This window comes from Alligator mississippiensis, chromosome 1 (assembly GCF_030867095.1).
Source record: "Alligator mississippiensis isolate rAllMis1 chromosome 1, rAllMis1, whole genome shotgun sequence".
In the NCBI taxonomy this organism is placed as follows: Eukaryota; Metazoa; Chordata; order Crocodylia; family Alligatoridae; genus Alligator; species Alligator mississippiensis.
Window position 1 is genome coordinate 7,225,216 of NC_081824.1, and position 23,833 is coordinate 7,249,048.

The 23,833-nt window shown below is 46.8% G+C and overlaps 1 protein-coding gene across 3 annotated transcripts in view; it reads right to left on the reverse strand.

The window, feature by feature from the left end:
• The window catches only part of PINX1 (PIN2 (TERF1) interacting telomerase inhibitor 1), an 82,408-nt gene that overhangs the window by 43,093 nt on the left and 15,482 nt on the right, over positions 1-23,833 (reverse strand). For 2 of the 3 annotated variants that reach the window (XM_014610232.3, XM_059728481.1), the window contains exons 5-6: positions 19,555-19,647; positions 15,201-15,277 (exon numbers count right to left, since the gene is read on the reverse strand). In XM_014610232.3, coding sequence (XP_014465718.2) covers positions 15,201-15,277; positions 19,555-19,647 — 170 coding nt within the window. Of the gene's footprint in view, positions 1-8,666; positions 10,495-15,200; positions 15,278-19,554; positions 19,648-23,833 lie in introns of those variants that run through there. The other variant, XM_019496427.2, reaches the window with a different exon arrangement.

The following is a 23,833-nucleotide window of genomic DNA, read 5'->3' on the forward strand; positions in this document are numbered from 1 at the left end:
GTCCAATATGGTGCAGCAAGTTAGCAGGAGCGTCAGGAGAAGAGCCGGTGTCCTGACGCAGCACCTTGCTTCGACTTTGTTCCCCTAGGTCCAGTACAAAGTGACGTATACATTCAGATTGAGGCTGGCAGAAAAAGCTAAGGAGCTGGAAAAAAGAGGGGGTAAAAAGAGCAGCAAGTAACAGAAAGACTAAGACACTGTTAAGGTAAAACAAGGACGTTTTGGCTTCTTCTACCATTGAAGACTGCAAGTTACAACAGACTCCCTCGCAGTCACTTTGCTGATGCGCGAGCTTACTCAGTCTTCTCTCATCACCTTTAAATATGGTCCTGTACGTAGACGATCCTTTTGCTTTCTATACAAAATGCAAATGAACGCCTAAGCTACCGCTCTGTCTTAGCATTAATATTTGAGATTGAAAGTAGGTCACACAGTTCATTCCCACATCCAGCGCACAACTGCTCCCTGCAGAGCATCTCTAGCACAGTGCAGCTGGAGAAGCATTTTTAGACACAAGTCTACTTCAGAACTGCCCAACCCAACAATCAGGTGTTTTGCTGCCCCAGATTTAAACTATCCACTTCCAAAAGGGGTTTTATATAAACAGACTGCGATGCAGTGGTCCTCAAAGAACAATTTCAGGCTTGCATCAGTGCTGCAGTAGGACAGGCTGCGACTGGGCAGAGGGAAGAGGTGCTTAATAAAAGTCAAAGAATCTCTCTTTTTTTTTTTTAAAGCTCGTTAAGAACCCGAGCCTGGTAAGTGCTGGATCAGGGAAATCAAGGGCCTCAGGATCTCAGGTTAGTTGGCAACTGTTTCATTAGCTGGGGGGACACAGCTGTCACTTTAATGCACTAACAATGGAATAATAATAAAAAAAAATCAAAGTCAAACAAAACCTGTGCTTGAAGTGATGCATAAGAAGGCAGGATTCAATCTTGGCTGCTTTCTCGTATTCTTTCTACGTCACTCTGCCGTGTCTTTAAATGCACTGGCATGATTTAGAGACAAACAGCACACCCAGTGCTATTTGGCAGCCTGCACAGGAAATCGGGACTGGCCCCCCGAGGCCAGACCCCTGCCCTTGCTAGAACATGTTAGACAATGCCGGTAAAGTCCAATGAATACTGCAGTTGCTTCTGCAGTGGCACGGATCAGTGGTGCTCAACCTACAACCACGGGCCAGGTCCACAGCTGTGTCATCCTGCCCAGAGGGCTTCCCACGGGCTTGGCTATTAAATAGCAAGGGCATGGTGCCAGGATCCCACCTGTGGCGCTGGGGGAGTGGTGAGAGTTAGTTGCCATGGCTCTGGGATCTCCGGCAATTAACGCTGCCATCATTACCCTGCTGCCACGTTTCTGGACCCATGGGGAGTGCCATGGGTCAGATGACGTGGCCCCGCATGCTGAATTGCACTGGTGTGCTGGGTTGGGTCAGCCCACATGGTCACTTTGTGGCCAGATCCAGTCTGGGACTGGGTCAGTACACCAGACTGCACCTGTTGACTGACCCCGCACACAGGATCTGGCCTGCCGACCAGCCCCATGCCACTCATCTGGCCTGCAAGGCTGGGCATTTTGAACACAACTGGTGTAGACTGTGATGCTCAGCCGAGAGCTAAATGGCCTTGTAAGCCCAATCAGGAGTTAAAAGAGTGGACTGCTGCATCACGGTAAAAGAGAAATACTTCTTCAAGGTATTCACAGAAGTTTAGGGCTGGAAATGCCCTTATGAGCTCATTGGGTCCAGCCCCCCTTGCTCTGGGCAGGAAAGACCGTTTAATGACTTCTGCTGAGCCTCTCTCCCGGAAATCTGTGCACATCACATTCAGTTTAATAACACACTTAGTCAGTGATTCTCAACCAAGTGCTGCAAGAGCCTTCAATGGGTACTGAGAGGTGCTGTGCAACGTTAGCACTTTTATACATGCAAACACCTACGCACGATTCACAAGATAAACCCAGTGATTTCAAATAGGAATCCAGAATGTCAAAACCCTTCCGACCTTGCATGGCCTTTCTGAGTTCTTTGCAACAAAAAAATTGCTCTACTGTTTTTCTGTAGTCAAGAAATGAATGAAGGCTAAGAGCTAGTATTTTCTGGAGGGTGCCTCGAGAATCTGAAAAGGTTGAGAATCACTGCACTAAGCAAATGCAAGTCCCCCAAACAGTTGGTCCAAAATATAAGCAAGTAGAACTGGTTGAAATTACTCGCTCAGAACTTTGGTTACCTACAATGAGATACGGTTTTCTCATCAACATGGAAATTTCAGTGGGAAATGCCCAATTATAACAAAAATCGGCCATGTTTGCACCCCCCCACAATTTTCAAGCTTTGGTTAAAGAAAACTGAGCTGCGTATTGTGAAAATCAGTTTTCAGAAAAATGCCAATGAAAACTTTAATTTTTGCAAAGCTATTTTGTGGAAACAAATAGCATTTTCGAAGCAAGACCATGCACAATATTTGTGTGTGTAAAAGTCTGTACAACTCTTGATGCGCGTGTGTGTGTGTGTGTGTGTGTGTGTGTACACCCCACCAACACAAAACTGCTTATATGCAAAGATTTAGACCAGGGTATCAAACAGCCTGTGGTCTAGATCCAGCCTGCATGGCTTCTTCCTGTGGCTCCCAGATCTGTTGTGCCATCACAGCCAGCATCCCGGGGGCTAACGCTGCCCTTCTGCTTACCCACAGCTGAATTTCCAGGGTTTGACTATCATTTGGATTGCAAACTAGGGCAGGGCAGCAAGTGGCACTGACCTCTGTGCGCTGCCTGTGTCAACACAGAGGCTTTGGCACCTGTGATGAAAAGTCCCCTGGTCCAGATCCAGCTCACCATTTCAGCTGAGTATGACACCCCCAATTTAAACGAGGCCAGAAGTTTAGCTATTGCTTGAAGGATGAGGGGTCTTTTTTCATTATTTTCTTAGGGTTTTTGTTGTTGTTTTTTTTTTTTTTTAACTAGATGATTGTTTTAAGCAGAAAAAGAAAGATCTAAAATGTCACTCATCTTGCTAAGTCTTGAAACAACCAGCCATAGTCACTTAATACACAGCTCTACTTGTCCTTCTAATTAAGCTGTCCAGTGCCTGGACAAGGTCTGCTCATGAATGAAAAACAGGTGGTTCAGACTAAAGCCCAACAAAACAGAGGTGAAAGCACCCTAAATAGCCTTCAGCTCCTGTGCCATCTCTTTTGGTTGGAGGGTCTCATCTTCAGCAGGTCAATTCACTGCAGTTTTAGGGCTTCTGGCCTTCACCAACATTAAGCTCTGATATACCACCTTCCTTCAGCAATGCTTTTACCATATCTGGTTATATAGGAGACTCCAGACGAGGCTGACGGATAACGACTCAACCTCATTGATGCACGCCTCTGTCACTGCTCATCTGGCCTATGGCATAAAACCATCATCTCTTTGCACAGACCGTTGCAATACATCTTAGCAATGAAGGCTACTGCAAGCTCATCAAACCTGTTCCCTGCTAAATAAACTAACTTCAAAGTTGAGTTGAAGGTCTCAGCCCTCATTTTGGAGGTACTTTAACACCCCATGTTTAGGAGCTCTAAAAGGGCAATTCAAGTCCCCAGGCAAGGAGCAGAGTCAACCATTCTGCTCCTCGTGCAGCTGATGAACCGGCAGTGAACTTGTCCACTTCGAGGGTAACGCGAATCTATGCCAGGGACAAAACTTCCTTGGAGGCCAGTCCCAAACAGTACGTGGAACTCCCTGAACACACCATCTTCCTGCTCCAAAGCAAGGCATGCTCCCATCAGCTTGCTTCGGTTAATGCATAGCACACCCATATTTTAAAATACCTGCCAAACCAAAAAGCATGCCACAACACACCGCTTCCCCCGAGGACAAAATGAGAGAGCAAGCAAAGTGCATGTGACAGATACACAACATATGAATTAATGCATGGCAAGAAGGTGCTCGGATTTTGCAGCGCTGAGGGCAACCTACAGAGAACCACAGTCCAACCTAGCCCAGCTCAGAGCCACTACCAATGCCTCACTCCCTTCCACACACTTCCTCTTCTACCCTAGACTCTTCGGTCTTTTTTGATGCTGGCTTTGCTGGGATTAGTCTGTTAATGAATGCCAGCTCAACTTCCTCCCTCGCTTTTAAAGCCAAACTTACTCCATGAAGTGCTTGACTATGGTGTCCATGTGGCCCTGGATGGAGAGCAGCATTCTAGCACCAGGATGACAACAGCAACTGAGATGTCTTTGCTCTACACACAGATTACGTCAAAATAAAAGTGAGAGAAAAAGCTTATATGTTTTGTAGCAAACCAAGAGGGGTCTTTTATTTCCTGTATTCTTCTTCTAGGTTGGCAGAGGGAGGCTGCCAAGTTGAGGTAGTCGAGGGGCTACCTTTGTGATGCTATAAAAGACAATGACACATTAACATTGTGGGGCAAGGGATGATATGGGTGCAAGGAGAGAGCAAGGAACCATATCCTCCCCCACACAGAGATCAAACCACTATAGTCACCATACTTACTGAATGCAAAACCCGTGCCAGTCTACAGTGCAAGGTGCTAGGCACCTCAAAGGTAAGAAGCTGAGTCAAGGTGAGGGTGGGACAGCACGTTACAGGTGATAAAGATGAGGCTATGAGGTGCGCTCCCCAAAAGGATGCTGGCTGAGTCAGCCAAAATGTCCCCACAGACCTCTGAGTTACTCCACTGTGAGCTACAGCTCAACAGCCCCCATGCATTCCTCCTCCTAAGAAGGAGCACGCAGAGCGATTCGGTCGAGAAGCAGAAACACTGGCTTGGAAGTGGAAAAACTTGTTTTTGTTAATTTAACATACACTTCTCAGGCTGAATAATTTATGTCACCAGAACTTCTGGTTTGCTTAATCCGTCCATATTGGCTGGCAGTTTCATAATCAGTTTGACAAGCCAGATCAAAAAGCCACCCCCAGTGAAAGTTCACACGAAGCAAAATAACCCAAGTAAGTAGGGATGAAACCACTGTGGTACGCGCTCAGGCCTCCCCTCACCTAGCTGAGCTGACTGCAAGTGCTGGTTACAACATATTGCTCTAAAATGTCAGTGTGGCTTCTTGCTCAAAAAACTGGTAACAGAACTGCCTGCCTCTGCCTCCTCCCTACCCACAGTAGCACAGTTCCCACAGGTAGCGTAAACCCGCAGGTCACTCCACCTCCTTGCTAAATAGGTGCTTTATTTGGAGGAATAAGCATCTTGGGGCAAGGACTGTCTTTCTGTAGGCAGGGAGCTGACACTATCCCAGGGATTCCTGGAGTCTGGTTCAGAGAGCCACTTAATAGCGGGGGGGCTCATGCTGGCAGCCCCATAACCAAATTCAGCTACAATGCAAGAGCTTTGCGTTCAATGCATGCAGTATTGACGGCCACCATTAAAAAGTGCCTTTGTGGGCTGCATGCAAATGCTTTATGGGTCTCAGTGCAGGAACCCCTGTTGTATGCTATGGCCAATGAGAGAAGAACGAGGGCGCTGAGCCCCATCCGCACCCTGGGTGCCAAGGCAGCAAGATGAGAAGGACATGTAGGAGCATGCAGTGCTGGCTGGCTGTCCAAAGGGAACCTGCTTTGCTTATACACCCATGACTAAATGGATGCCAACGGGCCTGCTTATTTCTCATTGCAGTATTCATTTCTGGTTGTGGTTAAAGTTTTCAGTGACTGTTTTCCTCATTTTACTGCAGCCAAGCAGACCCATTTTCTAAAAAAAAAAAAGAAATGTGGCCAGCCACGATGGTTTCAAAACACTAGCTGGGGTGAAACAGAAAACCATTTAAAGGTGCCCAGTATAAACTGAGCATGAATGTAATTCTCCTATCTGATCCAAAACCCCTGTGTGCTGGTTGCAGCTCTCTCAAAGGTTTACAAACCCCTACCAGAAGAGGTCTTCTTTTATCTTCGTTTGCCTAGCCAATTAAACCTTTCCTATCGTGGCTCAATCGTTCCTGTTTAAACTTCACTCCCCGCCTCTCACCAGCCATCTGGATGAAATTGTTTTACAGCTGCAAATTAAATTATGCCTTTTCAAGAACTGCCAGTCGTGTGCAAGCTCCTTCAGCTATTTCTTACTCCTTGAAATGTCCCATAGGATAATCAAGGAGTGGAGTGGGCTGGGCCGTACGGTGCACAGATTCCTCCATCCCCACCCTTGCATCAATCCCCATCCTGAGTTTCCCACTGGCACAGTGGCTGCACAGTCCTGGCACTGTGACCGCCAGCAGTGGGGCCCACATGGGATGGGGTGCGATGCCGCGGGCCAAACAGCCTCCCACCTGCCCATTGCAATGAGCTGCTGCTGTGGCACCACTAGGAGCTGAATCCATGCCAGCCGCCGGCGGGGAAGGAGGGCTTGGCTCAGGGCAGCTGCCCCTGACTTTTGCGGTGTGGTGGCAGTGACTCATCACGATGGGTGGCACGGCATCACGCCCCATCCCATGCAGGCCTGGATGCCCGCAGCCATGGTGCCAGGATTGCGCGGTGCCAACAGCAAGCCAGCCAGGACATGAAGAAGTGGGCAAAAAGGATGCAGGGAAGCAGAGGAGTCCTGGCCCCAGCTGCAGCACAGTGGAGTAGGATGCAGCCTTCCCTCAGGGTCCCGGCGGCAGCTGGATAGGCTCAATTGGCATCCCACCTTCCCCTGCCCCCAACAGCTCACCAAAACTCGGTTAGTGCCCCTCCAGCACAAATAACTGCACACGCCTAACTTAGAGACTCCCTGGGGTATGAACGGCAGAATCGGGTCTTATATAGATACAGCCAGGTTACTGACATCAAAAAGCACTTTACTCCTTGGGTTTCCCAATGACTTTGCCAGGCCGACTTATGGACGGCAGTCGTCATTCAGGCAACATGCGGGTGTCGGACACGGCCCGCTGAACTACCTAAATGTGCTTAAAAAGATGAAAGCCATTAACCACCCTGACCCGATCCGATCCCCTACTAGGCTCCTTCACTACAAATGCACAGCAATGACTGACGTCCTTAAGGTTGTTTTTACAGAGGGAGACTTTTCACACTACAGAAAATAGGAAAGCACTAAACGCAACAGAAAGTTATATCTGGGCTTCTCCTCTTAAAAAATTTCACCACCTGAAAACCACAATATAAAAAGCAAGAGCAGCAAAAAATTTGCCTCCAAAAACGCAGTGTAGCTTTCACACGAAGTGCAGTTAAAAAATGACTAAGTTTTCTTGATATATGAATTTGTGGGCAAACCATTTATCAACGACCTGTTTACCTCTGCAGCAGAGTCCCTCAAGCCGAGAGCCATGTCATTCCCCTTTGACTGATTAATTAGCCAATCAGGGGACATTTTTCACTGTGAGGCATGATGGTTTATTTCAGCTAATGCTTGGTCTCTAACGGCAACGCATTAAAGCCAACTCGGCTCTTTTAGCCTATCGAAGTGACCGAAAGGGAAGGGAAGAAGATAAATCAAAAGAGCTCCCCCCCCCCAGTTCTGTTTCGGTTCCTAATAAAACCCCCAAGGAATGAATGGCTAGAGGCAGGACTCCTCGCCGATGAAGGGAAAGGAAGAAAAGCACCAGTTCCTCCAGATTGGGACATGTCTTGTTCACACGCTGCTGAGACATGAAGGGCGGTAATTTCTCCTTAGCTGATTAACAGAGTACTTACAAAAGAGGCACCAAAACACCCATTTTGGTAATGTTTGGTAAAAAAAAACCATCATGCTCGTCTGTATTTTATTAAGAGCACTCCTATGCTACCATGCTAGATAAAGGACTATTATCAATGCTCTTGGAATAATCCCACCTTTTGCAAAAACTATAATTAAGTAACGTAACAGGCCCCCCCGTCACTGCATCTCAGCACCCTGCATAGTCATCGAGCACTTTTGTCCAGCTCTCGAATCAGAACAGTAGGGTCACATACCCTCCTTCGCTAGTGACTACACAAGATGCAAGGTCGTGGATTGAACCCTCGATTTGTATTGAGATGGATTAGCCGGCATTTGTGTGTACCACTGCCCTCTCCTGGATAGCACCAGAATTGATTAAAAATGGGTAAAAGGCTTTCTATAGGGCGAAAAGCTGCTAAAAAAATCTACTTTTAAAGAAGGGAGCTGTCTCTGATTTTGTTGCAAAATTACCGCGGGCCCTGGTGTGTAGCACAGCAGCACTCAAAAGTCTACAGATGTAATATAACAGAATGGGGGGGCGGAGTTATATTAATGTTATGATTCAGATGACAAAGCTCCCAAAGTCAGTAAGAGCTGTCACTGACTTTAAGGGGAGCATAATCCGATTCTTTGGCTACTTACACAACACACACGGTCTCGGGTCATATATACATACATACACACACATGCTCGTGCGCACACACAAGCTCTAGCAAGCAAGCCATGATGGTCTAAGGAAAAAGAGAACTCCAGGTCATTGGAAGGGCTCCTAAAAAAATTCTTTCTTCCAAAATTGGGGCTCATATATGAGTATAAAGGAACCTTTCAAGGCTTCCAGGCAGGCAGAAAGCACTTACATTATTTAGCAGACTTCATAGTATGTGATCAAGCATTTTCTTCTCTTCCCACTTCCCAAACCACTGATTTTTGGAAAGGTGCGAAAAGACCAACTGCCAGGAGCAGGCTTCACAAAAAAACTGCAAGTAGCACAAAGATGGCTGTACCATAGTTGCATGGTCACAGAAGATTTTGATCAGTGTTTACAATGGAAGGACTTCAGTATTTAAACAGCTGTTCCAACATCCAATGCTTTGTTACAAGACCATTTCTTCCCATTTACTAGATTTATTTCCTTTACAGGGGGTCATTGTTCTGAACAACAACATTTATCCCTCTTGATAACACTTGCACTGAGCACTCTTCAGTCAGCCTTTCACATATGCTGCTGATACGTACAGGACACGCATCGAGCACAGAACAGCAGTCACGACATCCTAAATTTTAATCCCAGCTCTAACAAATTCTCTCCACGGCCTGGGCCAAGTTATAACTTCTGGGCCCAAGGCTGGATGCATAACATCCACACCAAATAAATGCAGCAAGGGGAACTAGCTGCAGTATATTCGAGCATATGGCCCATGACTTCTCTTCATACTCCCCCTCTAAGCATCTACTATTTCTCACCTTCAAAGGTAGGGTACAGGATTACATGGACCATTGGCCGGACCCTGCACAAACCAGTATGTCATTTATGTTCTTATGAGAGAGCACCATGGAGGTCTACAGAGGACAGAGACAGGCTGTGCTGTGGGAGCCACATTTTTGTGAAGTGGTTTAAATAAGCCACACACCTAAGTGTTAAATACAGTTTTTCTTGCCTTCACTTATTGAAGGGGCCTGGATTTCCCTCGAGAGATTATTCCATTGACTGCCTGATATCGCTGCTAGGAAGCCTGCTAAAGATCCAGCTTCAGTCATTCCTTTTCTGAGACTCCAGGGTCTTGCTTTTGATTACCGCGAACACGGCATTCTTCTTCCTTTTTCACCCCCTCACCCAGATATTTATAGACAGCAAGGTCATCTCCCTCCTGCCTCTTTTCCAAAATGAACATATTCACTCTCTCCTTCTAGGACGTGCCCTCTGACCCTGGAGCCATTTAACTAAACGCTGTTTGGACTCTGTCCAGCTTTGTTATGTCCTTTCTGCATCGTGTATCCTAATTCTGACCACCATATGGTAGCTGAACATAGACGGCAGCACTGGAAATTATGATTTGCTAACTAAACATCATCTTTGCATATACCAAACTTTAAAAAACATCTAGCAAATGAAAACTCGGTCACCCCTGTGACAGATCCCTTCAGGTCGCACAAGGGGAAACCACAGAGGTTGTGATTTGCCTAAGATGTTTAGGAAGCCTCACCAAACCCATCTCATGTAGGAGCACTTTTTCCAGAGAGAGAAACCAGACCTGGAGAGATGAGAACGGCTTGCTCACGGCAAGCCCTGGACAAAGTCAGATGGAAAATTTTCAGTTCTGTTTTAGCAGTAGGCGGAGAGGTCTTTGGTAACTGCTGGGAAACACAAGTCAGCTGAGGAAGCGCTGCAAAACGTTTTGGAGGACAATTTCTGGAGAAAGCACGACGGTGGATGGCTGTAATGCTGCGTGACTAACAGGGAGAAGATTGCCCCATAACTGGAGGGATACGGGCTACTTGGATTTAAGGAAACTTCAGGCATGACGGCATCCAAGTTTTTTGCAATTCGAGGAAGCGGATTACTAATCGGATAGCCTAAGACATGGAAGTGAGACGAGCTTTAAGTACTCAGTAGTCTTCCCCCCACCCTGCATCAGTAAATGACTTATTACAAGTGTTCCAGCAAATCACAGCTCCCCCCACCCTACCCCGAAGTCAGTCGGTGCCAGAATCATGTTGTTCAGCTTACAAGCTGGGGCTGCCTGTAACTCATTCCCAAATCCTCAGTCTCACTCAGGAGTATTTTCTCCAGTGATAAGGCTTCATCAGGAAACACAGCTGGATGGAGGAAGGAAATTCTGAGAAGAGAAAAAAAAATCATGGGGGTTCCAGGAAGTTCAACCAGATAGGAACTAATGGAATTTGTTTTTCTGTCTCCCCCGCCCCGAGCTCTCCAAAGCAAGTGAGAAAATTGGGGTGGAGGGGGGAAGAAGCCCGGCAGTCGCTGCCCTGCAAAGCAGGTCCCACCATGGGGTCCCCGGAGAGCGTCGTAATTACAATTCAATATTTTCGATCACTCATTGTCTCCCTGAGAAAAACTGCAGACGCTTCCAATTTAGGTGCGCTCCAAAGCCCAGCCATTGTTTTCGCAGGGGTTTTGTGTGTTGTTGGGTTTTTTTTTGTTTGTTTTTTTAAGGGAGACATTACAGAGGTCCCTCTGTAGTTTATTAAAAAAAGGCTGTGCTTGGCCACACCATTTATCTTGAAGGAAACAGTTATTAATTTATTTATTCAAAGGCTTAAAATAATTAAGAAGGGCCCCATCCACAGCTCTCAGTGCCCTAACATTATTAACAATACGATACCGACAATGAAGTCCCAGAAGCATTCAAGTAATCGTTCCAGTAGGATCCTGGCTACTCAGACCCCTCCTGAATTAATTCCTTCAGCAGGATCTCGGCTAGCCAGACTCCTGCACCCTTCCAGGGTCACGGGAAGCAAACCCTAAAAGCCTATCCAACCTGACATCCTTTGCAGAAGGTCACAAATTGAAGGCGACTTCAGCCCAAGTTGGGGCTGGTCCAGCTTTGAGCACAGGGTTGGACTAGATGCGACCTCCTGAGGTCCCTGCAACCCTCATTTTTATGATTTTATGAAGTTCCAGAGGTCCAGAGCCCTCAGGACAATGGTCTGCCACCACCCCTAGCTTTTAGCACGAGCGACCAGCTCAGGCATTCCTGCTCATTGTAGCATGACATGAGACGTTCCCTTAGGCAAAGCAATCCCAGGCCATGCCAGGTCCCATGATAGGGACTCGGATTAACCTTCAAAATAAACCGGTCTGGATTTTAAAATCGGCCCAAACTAATCTGCTGTTCGAGACTTTATTGGTCATGAATCCAAACAGGAAAATGCTTGCTGACAGCCATGGTGAGGGAGGAAGACAATGCCTGTTGCAAAGGAATGGTGCATCCGCCGCGTCCAGCACTCCAGGGTTACCACTGCGTTATGGAAGGAACAGCTATAGGAGAGACACCAGCTGCCCATAATGGAAATGAAGATTATTTTCCTGGCTCAAAATTATGACTGTTACCCAACTCTGTGGCCTTCCATGGGCTCCCCTTTCATCCCAACCACAGATACAAGCTTCTTTACCTTTAAGGACCTGCATGATTTAGCCCCACCCTACTAATCAGATGAATCATTTCACTGCAATGCTGATTATCTCCTTCATTGCACCATTGCTGGCATGTCTCACCAGTTAATCCATTTGCCTCACCAATATATTTGCGTTCTCTCATGAGAATGAGATCACTTATTCATAAGAAAAACTCCACGCCTGGCCCCCCCCAGAAAAAATAAATAAATCCAAAGACCAGACCCCATATCCCTCAAGCTCTCATCAATGTTCACCCCTGTCATGGCTCCTACACAGTGATGGCAACTGCTAAAAGCCTGCAAGAAAAACTATTTACTGTACAAAAACTGACCCATTTTACTATTTCCTTCTGCCCCACTCCCCTGTTGCATCCACCCACTAATCTGTTTAATGTGCTATATCATAAGCCCAAACCAAGGCAGGGATGGTCTTTTTTTCCTGCATGTCTGCAACACGTTAAACCCAGTGGAGTCCTAATCCTTGACTGGGACCTCTAGGCACTCCTGTGAAACAAATAGGAATCATAATAAAAAAACCCTCACTTCAAAAAGATCGACAGTGATGCTATAACTAGGTTTTCCCTGCTGAGAACTCATTTAGTCCAAGTCAAACTTCCATCAGACACTTCCTCGGGCGTTATGGGCTTTTTTTTCCTTTTAAATTTAAAAGGAGGAATTTAATATTTTGGAAAACTGCCACCTGAAGAACCCAGGAAACTGAAGTACTATCTACAGCAGTGCTGTCCAACTTGTAAGTGGCTCTGTTCCAGCTTGTCCGGTGCAGGGATAACGGCATTCAATTATGGCTGTCAATAGCTGAAGCAACTATAATCAGAAGGCCGGGGATGGTGAACGGCCACAGTGTGAACGGGCTTTGATGGACACCAGGACTCTTCCTATGATATCTCTGAACAGGAACAGATATGAGCAACTACTTTCCAGGAGAATTACAGCTCTTTCCTGCACTGGCAGTGGTCTCTTTTGGCCACATCAGCGAGATGCCCAGTGTCCAGCGGTTTCAAAATGGAACATACATAAACCTGAAAAATATCATTTAAAACTGGTATTTCGTGTAGTGCCACCAGCAGCAGTAGATAATATCACCTCTACGGCAAGCAATGCATACCCCTTAGCTGGAGGAGCTATGTGATACAGTTTTGACATGGCTCCTCTCTAAAGTTCACTGATTTCTGTGGTCCACAAGGAAGGGAGAGCTATTGCTTTGCAACTAGGAAGGCTTAAGAAGGAACTGCATTGCTACTAGCTAGGTCTACCACTGGTTGCAAAAGGGACCCAAATCAAAACACATCTCCAAGTCACCTTACCTCCTCTGTCTGTATTGCCGCGTAGAAATCTAGGCACAAAAAGGGAATTATACCAGGGAGAGCGTGCTGATTCTACAATCCCAAACCCTCACGTTGTTCGGTAGGGGAAAGGCACATCAGAGACGTAAATCACAAGCTACTACCTTTATACATCAACGATCAAAAGCCTATTCCAGGTCTGCAATAAATGAAGACCAACTATAATGCAGCTCATGGAGTGTTCCCAAACTATCTAGCCCAAAAGACATGGCTTATAAAACAACAAGCTTATTAATATAGTTGATGACAAGACACTTGTCAGTTGGTTGAATTTAAGTCTTCTCTAGGTTCAATTATTTTAATTAATTATAGTTTTGGAATTGCACTGTTGTACCCATGAAGCTTAGATTTGATACCCCCTAGCTCAGGGGTGGGCAAAATGCGGCCCGGATATGGCCCGCCAGGCCATTCTATCCGGCCCGCAGGGCCCCTAAAAAATTTAGAAAATTAATATATATCTGCCCCTGGCTGCCTGTCACGCGGCCCTCGATAGCTTGCTGAAATTCAGTAAGCAGCCCTCCACCTAAAATAACTGCCCACCCCTGCCCTAGCTACTCCCAATCAAGCTCTCTCTTTTTCAAAGTATTAGATATACTGGAAAACAGCAACACAAAATATCTCCATGGGACATGACCCAGAAGCTTGGTCCTGTCATTAATGGAGGTTTTTAAACCACCTACTGTCATTTGGGGGTTTGTTTTTTTTTAAGGTTTCCCTCATTTCTTGGAGTCGGGATTTGAACATCCTACACCAGCAGGTTGAGGTTCCCAAACTCCCAATCTGACAGATTGTGCATCACCAATTTAAAACAATACAACCTTAAAACGATACGACCAGCAAATTTTTAAGTTCAACCTTAAGTACCATCAGCAAATTTTGGTCATATAAAGTAATTATAATAAATCTGTTAACGCGTACCACTGACAGGTTGTCTGCATACCACTGACGATACCCGTACCACAGATTGGGAACTGCTGGTCTACACACTTGCTACTACCAGAATTGCCAGAGTAAAAATATTGTAACACGTCCCTGTCCCCAGTTCAATGTTTCTGGCTTCTGGTAAAGACTTAGAACAGCTTCAGGATTCATCTAAATGCAGGCTGTGTGAGGCTCTGCACTGGCTTGCTCCAATACAGTGAAGGCCAACCTTTTGGCAGGTGTGCCACACACTAAGCCTTCCTTAAGTGCCACCTCTAGTCCCCTTCGCTTGCCAGGTACGATGCTCTGCTTTCTGCCCCATCTGTTTTTCTGCTTTCTGCCCTATCTGCTGCTGTGCCGCCTGACACAAACAGGGGTTGCCAAGGCTGCTTGTGGCATGCATGCCCCAGGCTTACCACCCCTACTCTAGCACGTGTAGTTTTGCGTAGTAACATGGCAAACACTTCCCTGATCCACAAAGCACTACCTCTGTACAGTGGAAGTTCACTCCTACAAGACAAGGTGGGTCTATCAGCATTAACTTGGACTTCATGTTCTACCTCCCTTGAGGTAAGCAAAGCCCAAGAAAGTATTTAATAGCAGAACTGGTCACTATGTACAGGGCCATAAAAGTCGACTCAAGTCACCATATCCAGTGCAACATTAAATAGCTCTTTGTGTTAAATATTTGTAAATGATCACACCCGTAGTAAAAATAGGAACAGTCTACTGAAAGAGCTGTATGTTATATTTAAAATAGCGGTGTAACCTTCAACTTAAATTAAATGCATTTGATTCCCTAAGCCCTGTATACTGCGTGTAAAGGGGAAAACATTAACAATACATCCTTCTGGAGGTTTGGTACTGGCTTGTTTTAGAGATATCTACTGTAGATCCTGTACATCCACTAAACTCACGCTATAACCAAGAAGTTGAAAAATTGCTCATCTTCCATCAGCTTCAACGTGGAAGACATGGTGACCGTACGTACAAAAGACCCGGTGTTCCCTGAAGAGCATGTGAAAACGTCATGTGCAGCAACACACTTGGAGATGTTGAGTGGTTTCTTTAGAAAGCAAAATGTTCAGGAAACAGAGAAGTTCCTAACCCTACTGATTTACCTGAGTCTTCGAACTCTTCTGTCGTTTCCCAAAAATACAGGAGAGGTCCTCTTCACTGCGGGAAGAGAGATCCTTGCCTGAGAGAAAGCAAAGGAATACAACCATTACTCTTAAGGATCATAAATCCTCACAGCACAACATAAAAAGCAAACTGCTGGATCAGAGAACCTGTTTCTGGGGAGATGGCGGATGTTATACCCTCATGTGCAGAGGAATGGGTGGGGAAACAGATGGTGAGAAGACGAACTACTCACTGGTGGAAGGGGGCTATGCTAAGGTGCACAAACACTTCTATCTGCGCTCCCTGAGGTTTGAAAGTCATTCCAAAGGAGGCAAGGAAGAGACAGTCATAGCCAATTACCAGGATGCAGAGGGGAAGCAGGCTGCCCCATTTCAGAGGGAAGAAAGGTCAGTGTCCCTCCGCACATGGGGTCAGACCAGGGAGAAACTGTGTCCTCAAGTTGTCACAGGCCCTTGATGGGTCTCACATCCTGTCTCACACGCTGTGCATATGAAAAAGCCATCGCTGCTCAGGAGGGGCTTTACCTGGAAGCTGTTTCTGAGGAGCACAACTTCTACCTTCGAGCATACCACATGGCTCTAACATAACAGGTATCTAAAGTATTTTCAAGGACTCCTGATTCCATCTGATCGCTACAGTGGTTGAATACTATTGGAGTGGAGAAAGTGCAGAAGAAGAAGAAAGAAGGAGCTACATGACATCCTGAGATACTACCAGAACTTAGCTGCAGCCTGTGATGAGGCCAGCTGTACAGCTGTCCAACTTGTTGAAGAAAATTGGTATAAAAATCAGTTAAATATAAAAGAAACAACACAACAGGTCAAATGAGCAGAAATACTGATCTAACTCGATGGCTACGTGGGGGATCAAATCTGGTCAACCAAAGTCCCAAACCAAAGCTGCTGTGCCATCATCAGGCTAAACTTCCAGATAAAATAATGAAAGGACAGGCTATTCCAATAACCAAGCCTTTACAGGGTCCTTGCTTTGCTGCTGAAGTCAAGAGAATGTGTAAATGAGCTTTACCATCCTGGCTGCTATCCCCACCATCTCCCAAGACCCCATGATCCATAACATCAGCAGGCCTACACTGCCCTTGTCCTATGAGATGCCCAGTCTACAGTGAGCCATGGAGAGGGCTCCAAATCACTTTGCTGGCTTCAGCTAAATCATGGCCACCACCTGGAACGGGAGATCATATTCCTGTTGTTACTTCCTTCCTCCCCACCTCAGGTCTTCTTCTCTAGTCGCCTCTCTTTGTTTTTGTGTTTAATAATCTGGCTTAGCCAACCAAGACCATATTTATAAAACCACTGCAAGCCCTGACCAGAGAGGCAGCAATGGCTCGCTTGATGCTGGTACAAACAGGTGTGATTGTCAAAACCCATGAGCTGGACTTGGCATCCTCTCACAGTGAAGTCACAAGTCAGAATCAGCATCAGAAACAGAAGCTACATCTTCCATCTCTGCCATTCTTTCTTTTTCCTCTGGTGATGTATCACAGCATCAGAGAGCCGTAGGGCTGGAAAGGACCTCCAGAGATCATCTAGCCCAGTCGCTCTCAACCTTTTTTGTACCAGGACGCTTTGCAAACATCAGTGGCCAGTCCCGACCCAGTGTCCTTCACTCCTGACTTGCTGCCCCCTACCCCAGGCCCCAGCCCTGCAGCGTGTGGGGCAGGGGGTGGGTTTGTGGGGCATGGAGGGCCCCAAGCAGCCCCTTGCAAGCTGGAGCTCTGTCAGCCTGCAAGGGAAAAGCCACCGTTTCCCACATTTTTCCCTTTAAAGGAGAGTCCATTTTTCAAGTTTGTTGATTCATTTTTAAAGTTTGTTTGCAACCCTTTCAGATATTCTTGAGATCCACTTTTGGGTCCCGACCCACAGGCTGAGAAACGCTGATCTAGTCCAGCCTCTTGCCTGTAGTTTTGCTTTGTCTTTAAGCAAGTGCAGCTGGATTTTAACATATTCAATCCATCTTGTTTTTATCTCTTTCCCCTGAAAATAACAATTGCCCTCTTTCATAGTATTGTAAGGTTATCAAGGGAGGAACCTTATAAAAATTCTTTAGAGCTGAAGGGAATGTGAACACTGTTAACAAAGAAGCCTTAATACTTTATATATTAAACCCCTGGAAAAATCATGGAGCAGGTCCTCAAAGAATCCATTTCTAAGCTCTTGGAGGAGAAGAAGGTGATTAGGAACAGTCAGCATGGACTCACCAAGGGCAAGTCATGCCTGACCAACCTCATCGCCTTCTATAATGAGATAACTGGCTCTGGAGATGTGGGAAAAGCAGTGGACATAATATATCTTGACTTTAGCAAGGCTTTTGATACCATCTCCCACAGCATTCTCACAAGCAAGCTGAGGAACTATGGGCCGGATGAATGGGCTGTAAAGTGAACAGAAAGCTGGCTGGTTCATCAGACTCAAAAGGTAGTAATTAATGGCTCAGTGTCTAGTTGGCAGCTGGTATCAAGTGGAGTGCCACAGGGGTCAGTCCTGGGGCCAGTTTTATTTAAAATCTTCATTAACAATCTGGAAGAGGGGTCTGATTGCACCCTCAGCAAGTTTGCAGATGAGGCTAAGCTGGGGGTACAGTAGATATGCTGCAGGGTAGGGTTAGGATTCAGACTGCCTTAGACAAATTGGAGGATTGGGCCTAAATAATCTCATGAGGTTCAACAAGGACAAGTGCAAAGTCCTGCACTTAGGATGGAACAATCCCATGCGCCGGTACAGCTTGGGAAAAGGACCTGGGGTGACAGTGGACAATAAGCTGAATAGGAGCCAGCAATGTGCCTTTGTTGCCAAGAAGGCTAACTGCATCCTGGGATGCATTGGTAGAAGCGTTGCCAGTAGGTCCGGGGAAGTGATTATTTCCCTCTATTCAGCACTGGGGAGGCCACATCTGGAGTCCAGGTTTGGGCTCTCCACTACAGAAAGGATGTGGACAAATTGGATAGAGTCCAGAAGAGGGCAATGAAAACGACTGGGGGGCTGGGGCACACGGCTTGTAAGGAGAGGCTGAGGGAACTGGGCCCATTTAGTCTGGAGAAGAGAAGACTGAGGGGGATTGAATAGCAGCCTTCAACTCCCTGCAGGGGGGCTGCAAAGAGCATGGAGCTGGGCTGTTCTCAGTGGGGGCAGATGGCAAAACAAGGAGCAATGGGCTCAAGTTGCAGCAAGGGAAGTTGAGTTTGGATATTAGGAAAAACTGTCTCACTAGGAGGGTGGTGAAGCACTGGAACGGGTAGAGAGGTTGTGAAATCTCCATCCTTGGAGATTAAGGGCCAACTCAACAAACCCCTACCTGAGATTATCTAGTTGGGGCTGGTCCTATTTGAGCAGAGGGGTGGAATAGATGACCTTTGGAGATCTCCTCCAACCCGAATTTTCTATGATTCAATATTTAAATGATTTTCCTTTCTTTCTCTGTCTTTGGTAGAAGGTTAAATGACCAGTACAGTTTTTTTTTAGTTGCCATAGAACTAAGCATCTACTGTTTTATGTTGGGCAGTGACAAAGGTCATGTTAACACCTCTGACTTTGAGCCCATTTATTCCATCAGAATTAACACTGGAATATGTCCCCCATTCAGAAGTCAACTGCCACTGTTTTACGTGATGCATCTGTTATCAGGAAAACAACATTACTCAGAGCTTTCTGTCTTAACAATGCAGCCGTTAGTGGAAAATATTATGAAACTGATCCTGCCCCCTCCCCAACCCCCAATTTTTGCCAATATACAGGAAAACAGAATTGATGGTGGAATAGGACTGCTGCTAGAGAAAGAGCCAAAAGGAGGAGGAATCAGGATGACTGAAGGATGCAGCTTTCACTCTGCAAAAAGGGAGAAAGTTCAGGAGCTGAAATTTAATTATTTGGGTGAATGAGGACATCAGCTCCCAGAGGAAAGTATATCTGATCAACGTAACAGGGCTTTCCTCTCACTGCTTAATCATATCAATGATCTTATCCTCGTGATCTCTTCAGAGGTCACTGGAGATTGCAGAGGATATAACAGTACAGACGCCTAAGCAGCAGCTTTTAATTATCATCTTCGCATTTCTTTTTAGTATCATTCAGCATATTTACCCTCCTTCAGTAAATAGCAGCTTCCCATAGCTAGGGACTACATAATTCAACAACTGCATAATGCCATCAAAAAAGTGAAGTCTGTATTACAGCTTAAAGCAGGTGGCCCCAGGGATACCCTTCCCTTCCTGTTCAGTTGCCATATGTTAAGTCTCTGAGGGTAATCTGTCATCCTAGCACATACATTTTACAACCCTGGCTGTGGTTCACGAAAGAACAGCTAAGTTCCCCTTACCTTTTGCAAATTTCATATAATGAACACGTTTCCTGGAGGATTTACTCTTCTCCTCAAGGCTAAATGTTTTCTTTGGTTCGTTGGCTGGCGACTCTAGAAGACAAAGGTTACATTTGTGTTAGAGGACAGCTCACCACTGATCCCCATCCCTGGATGTCATTTCCCAAGTCGAGCCCAAGTCATCCTACATTGCTGAAATATAGGACTAATATGTGAAGCACAGTATGGCCCAATCTTATTACCACTAAAGACCTTCCTTCCCCGCTTTCCATCTATTATTAATTACACTCAATTATTGCATCTTTTTCAAGTAACACTGGGCGGTTCTCTCTGGCAGGAAGAGGGTCTTATTAAATATTTGCATTCTGACAGTTCCTGCAGGCTAACCAGGTTGGGGGGACGTTGCACTTGGTGCTGCACACAGCATTTACACAACAATTTGCAGAACAAGGCGAGACCCCGATTGTCATGTGTTTCCACAACACACAGTTACTGCAATAAACAACAATGGTGACAGGATCATCGTGGAAAACTGCCAACAGACAAGCTTGCTTTGCAACCATGACGTGCATTGCTACCCGATACCTACGGGGTAGTTAGCAGCAGCAATCAACAGACACGGGTTACTACTGCTTGGGCCCACAGGAAGAAGGAGCCAAGATAGGATTTTTAAAACTAGGACTTCTGATCTACAGAAACTGTTGTCAGTAACAGTGCTGCCCTGATGAGCGAGTGGAAATGGCATCAGGGGATTGTGCTTCTTATCTTGAATCCAGGTCAAACCTGTTCAGTTATAACTTTCCTTTCCCTCCTTCACTGCCACCCCTTGCAAACTCAGCCTGGGCATCATGCCGTCCCATACACCCTCCCATATAATCAAGGCTCTGTAAACCAAAGTTATAGCCTCATGGGAACTGTTACCCTTCACCGGCTTGGAGAGCCAGCAAGTTAAAATAATCTGAGCTGGAGCACCCTGTTCAAATTTGCAGACGACACTAAGATGTGGGGGGAAGTGGGCACGCTAGAAGGGAGGAATAGGCTGCAATCGGATCTGGACAGGTTCCAGGGGTGGGTGGATGAGAACAGGATGGGTTTCAACATGGACAAGTGCAAGGTGCTGCACCTGGGGAGGAAGAACCAGCAGCACACCTACAGGCTGGGGAACTCCCTTCTCGTCAGTGCAGAGGCAGAAAAGGATCTTGGAGTCATTATTGATTCCAAAATGAACATGGGCCGACAGTGTGGGGAGGCGGTGAGCAAGGCCAACCGCACCTTGTCATGCATCCACAGATGCATCTCAAGCAGGTCCAAGGAGGTGAGGGGCCAGCAGGGGAGATTATGCTCAGCGGGAACCAACACAGGTTCGTTAGGGGCAGGTCCTGTCAGACCAACCTGGTGGCCTTCTACAACCAGGTCACAAAAGCCTTAGACGCAGGTGTCGTGGTGGACGTCGACTTTCTGGACTTTAGCAAGGCCTTCGACACTGTCTCTCACCCCACTCTCACTAAAAAACTAGGAGTCTGTAGGGTCGATGCCTACACAGTCAGATGAGTTGCAAATTGGCTGGAGGGCCTTTTTCGACCTGGAGGGACATGGGCAGTGGGGTCCCCCAGGGCTCAGGCCTGCACTGTTCAACATCTTTATCAGCGACTTCGACGAGGGGGTGAAAAGCACCTTGTTCAAGTCTGTGGATGACACTAAGATGTGGAGAAGTGGGTACAACAGAAGGGAGGGACAGGCTACAACTAGATCTGGACAGGTTACAGGGGTGGGCGGATGTGAATAGGATGGGATTCAACACTGAGAAGTGCAAGGTGCTGCACCTGGGGAGGAAGAACCAGCAGCAGACCTACAGGCTGGGGAACTCCCTTCTCGTCAGTGCAGAGGTGGAAAAGGATCTTGGAGTCATTATAGGCTCCAAGATGAACATGGGCCACCAATGTCGGGACGCGGTCAGGAAGGCCAACCGTACCCTTTCATGCATCCACAGATGTATCTCGAGCAGGTCCAAGAAGGAGATCCTCCCCCTCTATGAGACACTGGTCAGGCCCCAGGTGGAGTACTGCGTCCAGTTCTGGGCGTCGCAGTTCAGGAGGGATGTGGCCAGCATGGAGAGGGTCCAGAGGAGGCCACCCGCATGGTCAGGGGGCAGCAGGGCAGGCCCTACGAGGAGAGGCTATGGGACCTGAACCTGTTCAGCCTCCAGAAGAGAAGGCTGAGGGGGATCTGGTGGCCATTTACAAGCTAGTCAGGGGGACCAGCAGGCATTGGGGGAGTCCCTGTTCCCCCGAGTGTTACCAGGAGTGACTAGAAATAACGGTCACAAGCTGGCAGAGGGTAGATCCAGGCTAGACATCAGGAGGTGCTACTTCACTGTCAGGGCGGCTAGGACCTGGAGCCAACTGCCAAGAGAAGTGGTGCCGGCTCCTACCCTGGGGGTCTTTAAGAGGAGGCTGGATGAACACCTTGCTGGGATCGTTTGACCCCAGTACTCTTTCCTGCCATGGCATGGGTCAGACTTGATGATCTGCTCAGGTCCCTTCCAACCCTACCTACTATGAGCTGAGCCTGCAACCTACAGAGGAAGGGCTGAGTACCCATTATCAATCTCTGACCCACTCAGTCCTTGCATTTAAGCTTTACATTTGTAACCGGTGAAGGTCCAATACTCCAGGGTAGCAAACCCAGTTTTAGAGAAAAGTGTACAGTTAAACAGAATGCCTGCAAAGGCAGGTTTTGGGTAGAAAGTGGGAATCACAATAAAGACACTCTCACCAAGGACCTACCACTTTTGATTCTACGGCAGTCAAAACCATTCATATACAATACTGAAGGGACCACAGAAGGAATTGTCACCCAGGGCTTCAAACCCAGCTTCAAACTTTCAGCAAGTGACACAAGTACCCTCTTGTGGCTTTACGGTGGAACTTCAATATCCAGCACAACTATTTGAGTTTGTCTAATAAAAGATATCAGATTGACCCAAAGATCCTGGTCTGCCTAGTATCCGACACAAGGAATTCTGCAGATGGAGCTTGCAACGGAGAGGTGTGCTGTCACCTACTCCAAGGCTTGTCAACCCCCAATATTAGAGTTAGGCAAATGCTGCAGGAATATTCACTTAAAAGTAGTAATGATCCTTAGATGGCGACTCCTTTTATAAAGTGCTTTGGGATCTGCTTTAAAAGTGCTGTGGAAAAGCTGTCTCCCCATTTTATACAACCAAATTCCCAGCTGCTCAGAGACTCTGAGGATGAGCAGGTGAACCTATTTAGATCCAGGGTTTTCAAAACGTAGGATCATAGCTTAATACTGTCTCACTTACCAGCTCTGGTAATTCTAAGGGGTATTTTGTGTGTCTTTCAATGCAATTCAGCAGCTGAAGAGCCAGCACGCTGTAAGCGCTTAGGCAGACATGCAAGTAAAAGTGTGATGGAATCTGATGTGTGATACCCACAAGCACACTTCTCACTATACCACGTGTGCATGGCAAGGGGCCTGATTGTGGGATCAAACATCAGACCTCATTATGCCTTATTGCTAGTGCAGGGGGAGCTCGGCAGCATGATCCCAGGCTCCCCCTGCACCAGCAAGCAGCGAATTCCCACAGCTAGCAGGGCTCCTGGGGAGCACACCCTGTGGCTAGGACCCCCAACCTGGCCCCATGTTCAATTACATTTCTTTGCGTAATAACTTTGTGGCTTATTTATTCCTTGTTTCATCATGTGTGGCCGGGTAACAATTAAGACATGATTTACTGGTTAATCACATCTTAAGTGTAACATCTGCCCGGGGCCTCAGTTGCCCAAAAAGCAGTTTCAGAGGTGCTGCTCTGGCCTGACTGTCTGCAGGATAAAAGACAGCAAAATCTCGCTGACAGTTTCATAGATTTCATAGACATCAGGGGCTGGAAGGGACCTCACAACATCATTGAGTCCAGCCCTCCCGCCATAGGCAGGAAGTCCACTGGGGTCGACCACCTTGCCAGACTCAGCTCTTATTGCAGCATCTGACTTTATGACCAGCTTATCTTTGAAGCTGCTCCTAGCCATTGGGAGAGACAAAAAGCAAAGCTGTCCCTTTCACCGTCACAGTCAGAGCAATGCAGCTTTGATCAGAAGATGGTTCCTGTGGCCGCTTTGCAGAGGTCACGGTGATCCAAGGGGATATATATAGCACAGAACTCGGAGAGCTCTGCTCAGCAATCCCACCTCTGCCCTGACTCACTGCATCCCTGGAAAGCCATTTCTCCTTGCTGCTCTTCCAGTCCCACACCGGT